The sequence below is a fragment of the Gymnogyps californianus genome, chromosome 12, assembly GCF_018139145.2.
Source record: "Gymnogyps californianus isolate 813 chromosome 12, ASM1813914v2, whole genome shotgun sequence".
Classification (NCBI taxonomy): domain Eukaryota; kingdom Metazoa; phylum Chordata; class Aves; order Accipitriformes; family Cathartidae; genus Gymnogyps; species Gymnogyps californianus.
The window spans coordinates 1,540,942-1,556,977 of NC_059482.1; the positions used below are offsets into that span (position 1 = coordinate 1,540,942).

At 46.3% G+C, this 16,036-nt stretch overlaps 1 protein-coding gene across 2 annotated transcripts in view; it reads right to left on the bottom strand.

Moving 5' to 3' along the window:
- SPG7 (SPG7 matrix AAA peptidase subunit, paraplegin) overlaps positions 1 to 16,036 on the bottom strand; it is a 33,598-nt gene that overhangs the window by 5,141 nt on the left and 12,421 nt on the right. For both annotated transcript variants that reach the window (XR_007767142.1, XM_050903772.1), the window contains exons 7-14: positions 14,655 to 14,780; positions 14,178 to 14,340; positions 13,285 to 13,458; positions 7,300 to 7,424; positions 5,978 to 6,080; positions 4,865 to 4,975; positions 1,422 to 1,537; positions 68 to 224 (exon numbers count right to left, since the gene is read on the bottom strand). Coding sequence is in view for 1 of the 2 variants with exons in the window: in XM_050903772.1 (XP_050759729.1) it covers positions 68 to 224; positions 1,422 to 1,537; positions 4,865 to 4,975; positions 5,978 to 6,080; positions 7,300 to 7,424; positions 13,285 to 13,458; positions 14,178 to 14,340; positions 14,655 to 14,780 (1,075 nt within the window). In the remaining variant the exon portion in view is untranslated. The remainder of the gene's footprint in view (positions 1 to 67; positions 225 to 1,421; positions 1,538 to 4,864; positions 4,976 to 5,977; positions 6,081 to 7,299; positions 7,425 to 13,284; positions 13,459 to 14,177; positions 14,341 to 14,654; positions 14,781 to 16,036) is intronic.

The window sequence follows — 16,036 nt, forward strand, 5'->3', positions numbered from 1 at the left end:
CAAGTGCAGAAGTTCAGACTCTGTTAGCACAACCTCCGCCTGCCTGTGCCAGGGTCTGGCTCCTCACCTGTAGTGACTTTGTTAAAGGTGATGGCCTCGGACACTCTTCCCCCCAGCGCCATGCACATCCTCTCCAGCAGCTGTTCCTTGGTGAAGAGGTACTGCTCTCTTGGAAGGATCTGAGCGAATCCGAGAGCTGCGTTTGTTCGAGGGGCTATGGAAACCTGCAACAGAGCAGCTCCCTCAGTTCAGAGAACAACAGAGCTCCCAAAAGAGCTCCCAACGACAGCAGCAGAGGGCGAACAGGAAGAGGCCTGCATTCCCAGGGAAATTTGTCGAAAGCTATGGGGCAGGCTGACCTACAGAGACACGGCCAAGGACTGCAGTATGTCACCATTCCTGCACCGAAGGCTCTGCCTTCACAGCTACAGACATACACTTTCTGCCACTTGCTGCTCAAGAAATGAAAAGGAAATTGTCCTTAACAGCAAGCCAGTGAAATCCTGAGATTTAGGAGGGTATAAGCCAAACAGAGTTCACTTTATTGCGTTCCAGAATCACTGAGACTACCTGGAGAAAGATAGGATGTCTTCAGAAAAATAAGAGCCAATTCTCCCACCCACTAAATGAGAGTAATTAACAACAGTTCAGCTTATACAATAGGTCATTCAGAGTGAATTTGCTGCTGGTGGCGAGCCAAGGAGCCGTCGCCCTTGTCATTTCCACTCCCCACCTCCCCCCAGCGTCAAGGCTTTTCAAGGAGGAGATGTGCATGGGAGAGAACGCACCCGGGGGTGCCAAACAGAGGCCTTTCCCTACAGAGAAGGGCTTCAGGCAGACGAATTCCCAAGCATGCCAATCTGAAAGTATCAGTATCAGAGCAGCTCCTGCAACGGTAGCTTCGCTGGCTGCAACATGCTGGCGAGCCGTAGCAGGGAAAGAGATCATACACACATGCATGCACACATGGAGCAGCGCGTTGCGCCTGGAGGAGGTGCACGAACTGAGCAGCAGCACCAGGAGACTCAGTTGCTCCAAACAGCTTTATAGTTGGCTTTTAACTGCAAGGCTTCTCCTATAGCTGGTTAATCAGCTTTGCACCATCACTGTCATCAATGGAACCTAATAATGGATTTCTCCACAGCATATTTTAGGGACATGGTTTAGTGGTGGACTTGGCAGCGGTAGGTTAGCGGTTGGACTCGATGATCTTAAAGGTCCTTTCCAACCTTAATGATTCTATATTTGCCATTTATTTTGCTGCAGTAGTCACAGCTCCAAGTGCACGGAGGCCAGGGTAACACAGCAGAATTCAACACAAGTACTACAAAACAATCAACGCATCTTGGACAGGGGAAAGCCAAAGGACTCTTCCCACCCAGTGACAGGCTTCGTTACGCAACAGCTGGTAGCGGCGTTACCTTCATCACAGCCTCGGTGTGCTCCAGCAGCCAGCCAACCAACGCGTGACCCGATTCATGGAATGCCACAACCTTCCTCTCTTCTGGTGACAAGATCTTACTTCTTTTGGCGGTGCCTATAGGAACACAGGCAAGGATTTCGGTAAGATAGCTGGCAAAAGGCGTAACCTTGCACAGCTAAGTGCATGAGCTAGCACAGTCTGTGGCTGAACGGCCAGCAAGCTTCACATTGCACTGTCTGGGGAGAGGCAGTAAAAAACCCTTCAATTACATGCTGTCGAATGTGCTCTCTGTCCCTGCAGTAGAAAGCAATCCATGCTTGGATTGCTTGAAAACACTGGCAGAAACTTTTCCCTCCTCTCCTCCTTACAGACTTAATCATTAGACAAATAATTTAACGTTTGACTAGATCACAGCTCTAGAAGCAAAGCTCTGTTCTGTTCCCAGCTCTGCCAAAGGCACGTTACGCTTTATCTCTGCCCAGGGACAGATCTGCAACAAGTCAGTCTACCATTTGGAAAAAAAAAACCCAACAAATCAAAACCCAAAACAGAGACTAGCTAGAATATCACACCGATTTTGCTGTACGGTCTTTCAGTCCCTTAGGCAGAACATGAGAGAAGCAAGATGTTGCATTATATATAAGAGAGGTCCCAGTTGAGATTCTTGTGCATTACGAGTGTTCAAATCAGCAAAAGACCAAGAGTATATACAAAAATCTTTCTCCAGACCCTGGAAATGTCTCTGATTATACATGGCATGCTCTGTATGAGCTTACTGCCAGGCTCCTGAGAACTAGCAAATTAAGCCATAACTCACACTTAATACTTCCTCCAAAAAGGTGAGTTTTGAAAGTGTCCATTTTCCAACTCAGTAGACCATAACGCAGAATAAGTCCAATTAAGATTCAAAAAAGAAAAAAAAGCTGAACGGAAGTAAAACTTCTAGCATGTAGAAAATATGTTAACTACAGAATACTCAGCGTATCAAGCACTCTATAGCTCTGCATGTTGAATGCAAAAAGGTACCAGTACTTTAAAGCCGACGTCTCTGCACAGTGCCAGGAGCAGTAGGGGGTAGAGCAGGCAGAATCAAGAGCAGCATTACACCAAGCTCGCTTGATGTCTTGGAAAACAACATTCTATTAACATTAATTTTTAAACAAAGTCAAGAGCTTTATTAAACAAGGAAACAGCAAAATTAGTGTGGCAGATCTTGTAAAATTACTGCTTAGGGGCCCTGGAAACCACTGTGCCCCGCAAGGCATGATGGTGATGGAATAGCAGATTAATTGCAACAGCCTTGATTTTCATCAGTCAGTCCCTTACCCTGCCTTCAGCAGGGTGTGCGCATGTGCCTGTATGTCTCTTTCCGTAGAAAGATGTATATATACACATACACACTTAAATTCTGGAAGCATTCCTCTGTCAGCCCACCAAGGAGGGAGGGACTGCACTCTTCACAATAGCACACAGTGTGCCTACAAAGATGATTTCTTTTTCTTCATAAAGTAATCTCCAGGCAGGAAAGTTCTCTGAAGGCCTCTACTTATCACATTTATGAGACAAACAACCCAGGAAACAACTCTGGTGCATCTTTGCTGGCCTTACACAGTGTACACAAACCCTACCAAGAAAATAGGCTCCACTACATCTTCTAAAGACAACCCCTAAAAGCCTCTGTGCACTCAGCAGGTTTCCTCCCTCACTCCCAGGAGACCTGACTTACTGACTGCTTTCTGTTCCCAAACTAAAAACACAATGGGGACTACCACAGAGAGAAGTTCTTACTCCTCCCTTACAGCAACACAAAGCTTTAAGGCTGACAGGGTCTCTGGACTTGCAAAGTTCTCTTTTGATTCCACACCACTCTTATTAAAACCAGAAGCTTATAATGGAAAGCACAGTAATATCTTCTTTCCTTCAAGAAAAGCTTTTATAGCAACTGAAATGCCCTCTGGATTGTGAAACCCAGAAGCGTTCCTATTACATGGCAAGAGTACATTTAATATATGGGCCTGGAGGGTGGTTGGGGTCTTTTAGACTCAGTCTACAAAAAATAGCCAGGTCCTGCTAATATGAAAGAATCCGATTAAGCAACAGACTTTATGGCCTCCTACACGCCACAGAGCCTCAGTGAAGCAAGTCAGCTTGTCAGCAGCGAAACTGCCGAAGCCCATGCCCTGCAATGCCCCACCACATTAATCCCAGATATCCCTTCTGCTACACATCCCCTGTGGCCTCACTTGCTTTTAGCCTTATCTTCCAAGTCCGGGGAACTAAGGCAAGGGTGGAATTCAGAAAGAACAGCCCAGTGAATCCCTGCAAGTTTGGTGCTTTCTCTCCTGCGGATGGGAAAGTAAAGCACGTTTGCTCTGGCTGATGAAGATTTCTGCATTAGAACTAGAGTCATCTGGCGGTCCACTCCTGGGAGCTTGCTGAGTATGGTTTGGGCTTTGTGCAAGTGCGGCCACAGTTACCCAAAGCACTCCAAGGGTTTTGTTTTTAAGAGGCAGGTGAAACTGTCAGGAATTTTCTCAAAAGTTCTCTGTTAAATGAGGAATTGTTTAGGCCTTTTCTGATAAACCAAACACTCAGGACTAAATTCCAGGATCAGGAAATAATTGACCCAGTACAAACATCCTGTTCCACACACTCTGCTAAGAGAAGGACAGAATGCCAGTCTGTATGCCCAGGCTCACAGCCCGGTAATGACACTGCAGCCTGGAAGCAGTTAAGTGTCCGATTATGAAAACCACAGCTTGGCTACAGGGAGGTTCAGACTGAAACCCACCAGATTCAAATCCCTCAGGTGAAGTCAAGAGTTCTGGGAACTCTTTTTGCGCCCCCCCCATAATATACTGCTGCAGGGTAATCTCCAGAGGTTCTTCTGCTGGCAATCGCACAAGCGACAGGGAAAGGCCGACAGGATGTTCTCAGAGGGAGAACAGTACTCTACTGTCTTGCAGTTTATTCTGCCACTTCATCAAAGCCTTTTGGCTTTGAGGCCAAAAAGAAAAATTTCTTGCTGTTGAGGATGCATAGCCTATTTGCTATTCATGTTTATGTAGCAGGTGTCCAGAGCAGCAAGAAAAACCCAGAGATACTTCCACTTCAAAAAAAAAAAAAAAAGAGAACACCAAACAACAAACCTTTTTCAACTAAAAAAGCCATACAGATTTGAATTCCCCTCTTTACTGTTTTGCTACTGGCCATCTTCCCTGAGCTACGGGTTCAGGCTGCCTGCAGATTCAGGAAGACAGATCCATTTGGGGTCTTGTTCGGAGAACTTTCTGTGACTATGGCACCTAAGACCTTCAGGACAGCTCTACAGGACAGAGCACAGTTAGGACCCATCTGTCTTCCGCGAATGTAACCCACTCACCTGAGCCTTCTCTCAAGAAACGTGGTACAGACAACAACAGAAATGGCTGCATCACTTACCTGCAATGACTCTTTCCACAGCATACTCGAAGTTGAAAGTATCAATGGATTTGTGACCTTCTCTAGCGGCATGAAGAGCAGCTTCGTTACATATATTTGCTATGTCAGCTCCTGTAGGCAAGAGTTTACTAGAATTACATTGGATTTGTTATGTGACAGATTTCAGAGGACAGAAGAGGCAAGAACAAATCTGGAGAAGGACCTAAGGAAGTCAAATAGCCTGCACTTTTTTGTTCCTTGGGAACAGAGAGCAAACCTAGTCCATGGTGTTTATGTTGGATTTGAACAATACAACTGCCTTGGCAATAAACGCTGCGTTGCCACACAGAGGACAGAGTTCAGCAATCAATTAACAGGCAACAGGGGAGTGGCGTGGGCAGTGGGGTTGGCATGGGCTGCCGCGCTGTTCAGACAGCAGCCACACAACCTCTGTGCGGAAGAGAAAGAACATCTGTTCTGAGTTTGTGTGTGGGGGTGATGGTGGCGGGGGGCTGCTGAAAGAAGTCACGAAGAGGCAGTGTGCTGGGGCCTGTTAGAGGGGAAATCCAGAAAGGATATTCCAGGAACTCCACATAAACAGGAACTCTGGAGCCCCTTGCTCAGCACTGTTTCAAACTCCCAGGGACCTACCCTGGAAACAGGCTCAATGCAGGAGCCAGGCAGAGTTGTCCAATTTCTCCTCTGACCAACAAAGTAATTGCTATTCATTCCTCCTATAGCTTTCCTGGTAACATATATCAACTTAAGAGTCTTTCCTCTGAAGTGCAACATCTCATCCTCAACAACAGCTTGGACAGGAGCATGAGCAGCGGCTCCTCCCCTTAGGAATTAGGAACTCAGGCACTATAAAAGTGTATTTTCCCTACCCCCACACCCTGCTAGTCCCAGAAGTTTCAGAAGATTGAAAATAGCCATGAACAACTGCTCATCAGAGCTGACCAGGGAGCTGGTTAGGTTCCCACTATTTCCACAGAGATGGAGAAGGCTTGAAGAAAAAAGCCCTTTAGACCAAAACACCCTGTTAAAACCAAGCAACCAAGAAGCTCCAGCTTGAACCGCAGAACTAGCGTAGAAGCAGGCAGAGCAGGCCCACAAGGACACCATATGTCATACCGCTGAAGCCCGGAGTCAGTTCAGCAAGGTGCTGTGAGTAGAAGCTGGCATCTTGGATCAGTTTGAGACCCTTCAGGTGCTGCTCAAAGATCTCTCTCCTCTCCTGTAAAGAACACAGAACACCTGAGCCCAGCAAGCCTTCACAACGTGGCAGCTTCAGTGCTGTCCATCGCAGGGAGCAGGGGAGGAGCAGACCTCTGGCAGCGGGGACGGTGACATTGCCACCAGAGGGCAGGGCTGTCCTTACAGCGTTTTAGTGCTACAGGAGCCCTGATAAACACCCAGCTCTCAAATTCAGAACAGATGTACGGAGGCTTACCGTGAGTCACTGCTTTCTCTCTCAGGGCCACTCTCCACTCCTAACTTTCACTCTGATCTGTCTTAACTTTTCTCTTACCATAAAAGCACTCGCAGGAAGGAGCTCCGACTGCCTCTACCTGCTCCCTCGCACACCGCAAACTGAAAACCCCAACTACCAGCTACTTAGCCTGCGACCATTTCCCAGACGAAGGTGGGGGCGAGATGACGGCTGGCAAGTAGCCAGGGAGTGACTCATTCGGCTGGTCCAGGAGATCCTGATTAAAACAATGGGCTCAGTAGCCAGGGTTTTTCCCCTTCCTCCTTCAGGGCAGCTGCACAGTTCATGCTTCCGGTGCCAGATTCTATCAGGCATTTAAGGTATTTTAACTGAAAACTCTGAGGACGACAGTAAAGCACAGATGGGAGAAGAAGAGCCTGCGCTGGCAGAGCAGACAGATCTTTACTGCAGCTGAGCCTATTCCCAAAACTCTGCTACAAATGTCAACACAGAGGACATGGAAGACTCCTAGTAAGTGGATTTAAAAAGCATTCAGAGAGAGAAAGTCACTTAACAGGTTGCCTAAAGGAAAATGAGGAGCCTTACAGGGATAGTGAGGACAATAAACCTACACAACAAATGGTGCTCAAGGCGCATGACAATTTAAGCTCTCACACAAGCCAACTTGCCAATAACGTGGTTCCCAATTTCCTGGAGCGAAGACACAAACATAGTTTTGCATCTGCATGGCAAAGAGAACCTCACAGAAGAATTCACTGCCAAAGCTCCTACCAGAGTAGAGACACTTAAAAACAGTGAGTTGTCATTTCAGAGAAACAAGCAACTGCATTAGCATGTCAAATCCCTGATTTAGAGCACATAAATAAGAATAAAGGCAAACAGAAGCTTACCATCTCTATCTTCCCCAAGCTCAGCCTTTGCCAGGCCAGTGAATCACCCGCAAGGACTGGGACACCTTAGTCATTAGCGTTATGGTAAGGACAGGGCAGTAGGTGGAATATACCTGGAGTGTTGGAAGATCAATAAAGATGTGCCTGTCAAGCCTCCCAGGTCTCATCAAAGCATTATCCAAGACATCAGCACGATTGGTGGAAGCCAGCACTATGACATGATCGGTGGTCCCCATTCCTGTAGAAAAACAAGCAAAAACAAAGGTGAAGGTTTTCACCATCACAGATACTGCATTACAAGCACACAAAGGGATGGGGCAGGGCAGGATGCAGAGAATGTCTTGCGCAGCTTTATCACAAAGCCAGAGGGTGTTCACAGCATCCTTTGGGGCAGCTGAGGCTGAGAAAGCGTCCTCTTCAGCTAGGAGCACAAGACAGGAAGGAACCTCCCAAGTCACCCAGGCCACTCTCGGGTCATCACGGATACACTGAAATTCCCTTTTCATTTACTTAATAAGCCTTGGCTTAAAACTTTTTTCCCCCTTCCTTTTGCCACATTTGGAAATGGCTCCAACTAGAAACCAGAACAGAATCTGTCTATTCTGATGAGTTAGGAGATGCCTTCTCACCCCCAGGCTTAAGTCAATTCCTGCTCCTTTAGCTCCAGGTTCTACAAACAATGTTTGCTAGCTGAAACAGCCTTTCCCTCCCAAGTATTTCCGTGGAAAGCCCTGTCAGCTTTCATTTACTTTTAGCCTTCAGTCACAGACAGGCCACCAGGATCACCAGGGAAGGGACAGGCTTTCTTCTGACCAGCTCAGGTTAATGCAGAGAGGAGATAGCCTTGCCACCCAGCAAGGGGCATGTTACAGCATGATTTGATCTTTGTCTTCTCACTCATCTTTTATCACTCAGAAGGCACCCAGGCATCCTGCAGAGCAGTGCAAAGACCAACCCTGCAGAACTTACACCACAGACATGTGGGCAGACACAAAATGCAACCAAAGAGCTTTGCAGTGATGATTAGCATACACTAGCTCAAGCCACAGTCAGAGAAGGTTTTGTCTCCAGGTCTTAAAGATGAAGGGAGCATCAGGATTTACAGGCTGCGCGAGAGCAGCCTGCAGTATGGAGGCATCAAAGGCAGACAGGGCTTCCTGGGGAAGCCAGAGCACGAGCAGCTGGAGGAAGGCAGAAAGGGGCAGGCGGTTGTGCTGCTTGGGTGGGGAGCCAGAGATCATGTTGAATCACTGAACCACACCGCTTATTTATTACATTCCACCAGGTGCCCACAGGCCCCTGGGTATGAGTCACCTGCTTACAGCAGATTCAACAGCCCTGGCATACAGCAGCCTTCCCAGGGAAAGGATGCGTTAGTCCCATGTGCTTCCTTCGCTGCCAAGTCACACGCTGCAGAGAGGCAGCTTTATGCACGTAAGCTGGGTGAGTTTCAGCTCTCTCCAGCTCTACCAGAAGAGCTGCCAAATGTGTCAGCGTACAAGAGCTCAGCAGAGAGATTAAGGTTACAGGTAAGTCAGAGGACTGGCTCTGTCAGCTTGCGCTATAGCAAACCTCAATTCCTCCTCCCTGCAGGATGCTGTCTAAATAAGGTCCTGGCGAGGATGAAGCCAGCCATTCTTCAGGCATGTATTACACTGCACTTTGGAGTGTGATAAACAAGCAGAGAGACTGACAGGCACTTGGGGGATAGCAAGCTTCATTCACACGGCAGGATTAAATGGTACAGTACCTTATCTGCTTTGCAGCTGGGAAGACTTTCTTAAAATAGGTCTGACTATTAGAACAAATATAAAAAAAACCCAGAACCACTGAGAGCATCCTCCTCACATCAGCTTCTGCCCCACTTGCTCTCAAGCCTGTACCCAGCAGTGTGAAACGCTGCTCCAAGAAATCTACAACGGCAGCCTCCGATTTGTATTACTGTTCCCAATGCAACATCACCTGGCATGTCACAGGCTTTGGCTTCCACAGGCAAAGATCAGCCAAAGGAACAGTCTACAAAAACACCACCTCAGTCACATCAACAAATGAAAAACAGCTCTGAAAATTTAGCCTAAAGAGAGCCTTCATATCTACAATGTTTACTAATGAAGCCACTTCAAAAAGGAAAGGAAAGAAGGGTCCACTTGAACTGGCAAGTGCTCTGCTCCCCACTGACACAGCACTACTTTGATGGGCATCTCATCTGCATGATTACACTGTGTAATTCTCTAGCCACTTGTTCAAAAGCCTTTTGGACATCATCTGTGAACAGTGTCATTGAAACGGGGCCACCTTCGTGAGGGAAGCCTCGGGGTCAGAAATGTGCATACAGCCCAGATCAGGGGAGAGGTCTTGTCTGAAGACTTCAGGTGAAGGGCTGCTACCAAAAGATGTCCTGCATTTTCATTCACAAAGCACAGATCAGCCCAGGACTGTCAAGCTCCTCTCAAATGCATTCAGAACAGAGGAGATATTTGGGTCACACTCCTCTTCCGCTCACTCGCAGTTTGTGAGGGAAGATTCACTATTCAAACCAGGCACCTGTTTTGACAAAGACTGGAGTACATGTGTCGCTCTGGTTTTAAAAACAGCTTTTGTACATACAGGCTCCCTCCAGTCCCTCCCCTTCTCCCACCAGACTCCTGGGGCTTCCAGAACACGAAGAAAGCTGTCAGAGTGAAGGAAGCCAAAGTCGCTTGTAGGAAGAGCACTACAATTACTCAAAAATCTGCGTACCAGAATTACCGAGTATCAAACTGCACATTCATCCCATACAGCTTAGCATAATGGCTTTTTTCTTGGTGTCCTCATCCTTCCTCCAGCCTGCAGAGCAGGTTCCATATAGCTGACCCTCCTTTTCTTCCTCTACCTTACCTCTGAGTAATCTCATTTGAACACACAAATTCAACAATCACCGCTGATGACTCACAGATCTACTTTTGTGCACGATTTTTTTTCAAATTAATAGCTAACTCGGTTCTATGGTGTTGCCTTGCAGAACTTCAACCATCAATTTAAGCTAAAGACAGCTAAAACAGAGCTCTCAACCTTCCATTTCAAGGCTTGCTCATTACAAACACACACCACTCCTCCGCTTGTGCTTGGGTAGAACTGTTAACCTCCTAAAAAACCTTATTCACTATCTTCCTGAAAACTATTTTGCCATGATGTACGTAGCACTTCAGTGTTCGTTCAGGTAACATGCTCAGTTAGATAACATTTCAGTCACATGTGCCAAGATCACTGCTGAAGAGTACAAGCCAACTGTAAGTCCACGTTTCTTGTACTAGCCTGACAGTCCTTGCCAGCTGTCTCCCATTTGACACTGTAAACTCCTTGGGCTATTTTTTTAGACTGTGTTTGACAAAGCACTGAGCAAAATGAAGGACTTAGTACATGATCTGTATGAGACACGAATAAATAATGAGACAATATAAATTTAAAAATAAGTGAGGCAGCACACAGCAAACAAGGGACTACTAAAGTACATATTGAGGATAATATTTACCTTCTAAACTCACTTTCCAATAGAGTTGTACCCTAATTTCTGAATTGAGACTCACCAAGAAAACGCTCTAGAAATCATGCCTAATTTCTACAGACTGGAGGAAATCAGACATTTTCATTTTTAGTCTAGAGATGTGGGTTGTACTGACTACATATCCCTGAGCAGACACATTTAATGAGTGTTAACCTGTTGCCAGCTCACCCTACAACTGTCAGGAAAAAACAAAAAAACCAAGCCAGGATCGCTGTTCTGTGTGTTACTACTGGCCTTTTCTGTTGAGACCATCTACTATACAGATACAGCTGTAAACAGTTATACTCACTCCAAGTATATTCACACACTTGGCCAAGTTGCTGAAGTTAGTGCATGTGCAAAGTCCCAGGGAACTGCATACATGTATTTAAGGTGATTTCTGGTATCTACGTAGCATTGTGTGTTTCAAGCATGTTCCTCTGATAACCAGATTTCTGTCTGGTTGTTTAGGACCTACTTAAAGCTCATTCCTCTCCTTCAAAAACTTGATGGCACCTGTGCTGAAGCAGAGAGGCCTAGAGGGTCTCTGTACAGCAGGACCACTCTACGCTGTCTGTACCATGCTGTGCTCCTGCTTACTATTTCTCCTCCTTCTGCAGCAAGGGCAGAGATCCAGAATTATAGATCATCTTGTGTGCAGTACGGAGGAACATCTACCCTTTGCTCAAAGCATTTTTACAAGTCCCAGCTTCTCTCCTTGAAAAGGGAGAGTTGACTCCAGAGCAATCTCCAGAAGCCTTGCTGCTGAACCGTAGGACGTGCTCTACTTCAGCAGGGCTGCATCCCCATTTCACTGCAAACATGCAGTAAAAAAGAAAGCAGTTTTAACCCCTTTAAGAAGGCCTGGAGAAAGAGGGATGCTTTTAGTGTAGGATGGCTTTTAATTTTTCATATGAAGAGTCCGATGAGACAACAAGTGTCACGGTTACAGTCAAGGGAAAAGGCGGCTCTGTCCCACAAAACAGCAGACTGATACAAACGCTCCTTGATGGGCAGGTAATTAATTATTCCTTGCCCTGCTCTGCAATAATAAGATTTAGCAACAGAAACATTACAAGTTGGGTCAGTGCTGCAGGCTCTGACAGAATTATGACTAAGAATAGCCGAAGGATCATTCTTTTTGGCACTTGTGTGAAAGTGTCTGAGAAAAGGGCCGATTCCAGATACAGTACAGCCAGAAACCATCCAGAAGTATGGCATCAAACCAGGACTTGTTTGCAAAGCTTATCTCTCCCTGTTTAGATAGGGATCCTGTAGTCAGGCAAACAACACAAGAATGAGTCAAAGGATGGAAGAATTGATATATTACATTGCTTATGTCCCTCTGGGACAACTAAACTTTAAACCTTAACAGGCTTTAAACCGCCACCTGTCTTAGACGGCATACAGCAAGTATCCAACACCATTTAATGGACAGGTGGACCTAAATGTTACCCTCTACAGACAGCAGTGCCCTTCCTGCCAATTCATTTTCTTTTGGTTCTCCAGTACTGTAAATAATTCTTCTCCAATTGCCAGTGGGAAAACATACTCCCGAATTGAAGCCATTTACTACAGTAAGAGCCTTTGGGGTTGCTGCCCTCTGCCAGCCATGATCTCTAATGCACATTTTCAGTTGATTTTATTAGCAGGTGGATGCTTACGTGGCTGCTGGTGCAAATTCACTCTGGATGTGACACTACACTCTCTTCTGACTCAGGGTCTTCAGTAAAGTCACAAAACCAGTTGGCTCTAGGGTTTTAAAATTTACTAGATTTAGCCCCAAACCCTTAAAAGCCTATATAAATGTCTAGATTTCAAGAGGGTTATCTCCACAACTTAGTCACAGCACATACTCAGAGATCCATCCTGAGCCCAGTTACTTCCTTAGGCACCATCAGCTCTGGAGCAGTCCTGCCTAACTAAGGGACAGATGAAGAGAGATATGCTACAGGGCCTTCAGAAACAGGGACTAATGGGGTACATGGGTTCAGACTGGTGCTTGAGGAGATTCCTAAGGGTTCTGCAGGAAAGCCTGGGTCAGCGTGAAGCAAGTACTGGGCACACCACTTCCACAAACCCTGTGCTGAAGAGCAGCTGCTGCTGCTGCTTTTCCTCTGTACTCAGTGCAGCAGCTGGTGAAAGGGAGAAAGAACAGAGAAAGGACCCACTTCAAGTGAGTGATACGATCACCTCTGAAACCAGAGCAAGGCCAGCCAAGGCCACGCTGGTGTCCACATAGGAAAAACACATCCTGACTTTCAGGGCCACAGCCCCTTCACTAAGCAGCAGTCTGAAACACAGTTATCACTTGTCGTACAGACAGTCTTTTAGCAAGGACACGACCAAGCTGTAGTTCTGGGCTTATTCCTGCACAGGCTGCGAAGTGCAAGCTAGCCTTGTCCCAGGGAAGAGGGGAATGAGGTTTGTTTCAATGCAATAGTAATTACTTCAGCAAGAAAAGAACGCTAAAGAGGCATGGCAAGTTCAAGCAGGAAAAAGATGTACAGGCCAACAGCTTGGATCTCTAAGGTGATAAGGGCTCAGCTGCTGAGAGGCAGAGAGAAATACTGACCATCCATTTCCACCAGCAGCTGGTTTAAGGTCTGCTCCTCCTCAGCATTGGCAAATCCAGATATATTGGTTGAGCGCTTCTTGCCCACAGCATCAATTTCGTCGATGTACACGATGCAGGGTGCACGAGCCTGGGCTTCTCTGAAGAGGCTCCGAACTCGGGCAGCTCCAAGACCTATAAGGGAAGGGAAGAAGAAATAAGCCCCATAGCTAAAATTGTTAGTACAGCAGAGAATAGGAATACTAGCCCCAGCGAGACACCTGACAAACCTTCAGTATACGACAGTCCCTCTCTCAATACTCCCAGGACAAAGAAATAGCCACAGGACTCGTATGTTTAGTCCTTAGGCACTGCTCCTGGAGCGTGCTGGCTTTTAACTGAGCTCCCAAAGCTGCAGAGACTCCTACAGCTGATATAAGAGGAGGTCTGCTGCCAGCTCCTAACATGAACTCCTGTTCCTTCCACAGGTCAGAAGCCGAAATATTCAGCATGCTCCTGCACACTGACCCTTGTCAGGTCTCAAAAGATCTAGGAGGAAGGAAGAAAAGGAGGAAGATGGAAATCCCAAGGCACAAAGCGCCATACTTTCCCCATCAGCAGGGAGCAGCAGAAAATCCATCAGCATTCTTTGATAAGGAAGGAAGCCTCAGTCAGTGGCTTTAATAATAGGTACAGGGAAGTCAGAGCTAATGCTTTCAGGTGAAGAACCATGGCTGCACACTGTCAGAAAGAAACAACTAGCAATTCAGAGGGCATGCATTTTAGGTACTACATAATTAAGTACTCTCTACCACTGAAAACCTTTTGTATTTTTGTTAGAAATATCCAACTCATCCTCCCCATGCAAAGACAGGCTAAAACTCTGTCTACCCCCTTGCTCCTGAGAAGCTTACCTCCTATCACCTCCACAAACTCAGAGCCCGCCATGGCCAAAAACGGCACTTGTGCTTCTGTAGCCACGGCCTTCGCCAGCAACGTCTTTCCACAGCCTGGTGGTCCAAGCAACAAGGCACCCTTGGGCACTTTAGCCCCAAGCTGAAGGTAGCGATCAGGACTCTGCAAGAACAATACAGCTCTGTCAGATCCACAGCTCACACGAAGCATCTGCACAAGAGTATGGCCTCCCAGAGCTTCCCGATACTGTTTTCAGCCTGAGCAACTCTGAGCTGCCACATATGCACTGCTGTTAAGGAATTGGAAATATAGAGATTGAGTCATGCTGATCACAGCACAAAAAGCTGTCAGCTTATTTAAACAGAGGCTCCTCAGTATCGTGGAGGATGAAGAGAAGAATATACCCTCCTCCCCCGGTCAGCCATCTATCCCAGAAGATGGGTAGCAAGCACTTATTCTGTTCTACTTTTATATACCTTTAAATAGTCCACAAATTCTTTGACTTCCATTTTCGCCTCATGCATTCCCGCTACATCCTTGAAGCCAATCCCTTTTCCAGATTTCCCATCCACGATGGTGAAACGAGCCATTTTCAACTGGTTCTGTGAAAGGCAGCACAAGTACTGAAGACATGCTCTGACTTCGGACAAGGCAACAGTCTGGAAAGGCTGTTTGCTATACTTTGGGAGACAGCACAGCACAGGTACAAGCTGCCCCTAACAAACAACACTAAAATGCCCACCAAGCATTGGTGTTTTACTAACTTTTGCTTTGGAAACACTTCACAGCTGGATTGTTGACTCAAACTTTATTTATCCACATGTTGGGAAGAGACAGAATAAACCTGCAGTAATAGTCCCAACACAGTCCAGGTCAAAATTCCATGTAGACCAGGCAGGGATACTTATTCAAAATGTGCAGAATGCCCAAAACCTTATTTTGGATCTTCTCCCTGACTTCTAAACGCTCTGATCCTTAATACACATGGGATAGGTATAGTTTTGAGGACTATGTATTGATGGTAAATAATTGTCAGTGGTAAATAATTACCAATACTGTCTTGTAAATGCATATAAGCACTTTGCACCATTGTCCGATGCTGCCACTGGTTTCTACTGCAACACAACCCAGGACAGAACTATAGGTTCTCAAATTTAACAGACACCACATTTCAGTCTCCTGGTGTGTGTTAAGCCACAGTGACAGTCAAAACAAGAATTTAGTTAAATGCCCTACTTGTAACTGCTCATTATGTTCTACTGAAAACAGCTACCCGGGAATTTTTTTTTTTTCTTTGAGAAGAAAGTTTATAGCTTCTCAGGCCCCAGAAACATCAGCTTATCCAAATGAAGAGTTAAACATGCAGGGCCTAGCTGTCCCCACTTATGCAAGGACAGAACCTAGTCCTCAAGGCTCTCATTACTCAACACTTCTTTAAAATATTTTTCTCCTCTGAGCAGCTGCATCCCTTTGTGTAAAGAGAATCCCAAAGCCAGAAGAGAACTGCAGAGGAGACTGAGTGGGAAATCTAACGAGGTACTGAATACACCATATTTTCATCCCCAAATCCCTGCGGTCAACGGCAGTGCACCCCGGGCTGATTTCTACAGAGTTTCATCAGCTGATCCAGGCAAGGGTAGAAGAGGGGAGGAGGAGATTTGACTGATGTTGCAAGTGAGGCATGTGGCATGAGCGGAACAGGCCAACACATAATGAAATCCAGAATCTGAACATATTTTATAAATTGAGAACTCATTTTGCAGAAAGCAGCAATTCCTGCTTCTGGCTGTATGGGAGGCATATTGGCAGGACCCAGCGAAAAACACCATCTGCAGCTGCAACTCATTAACAAGCTTTG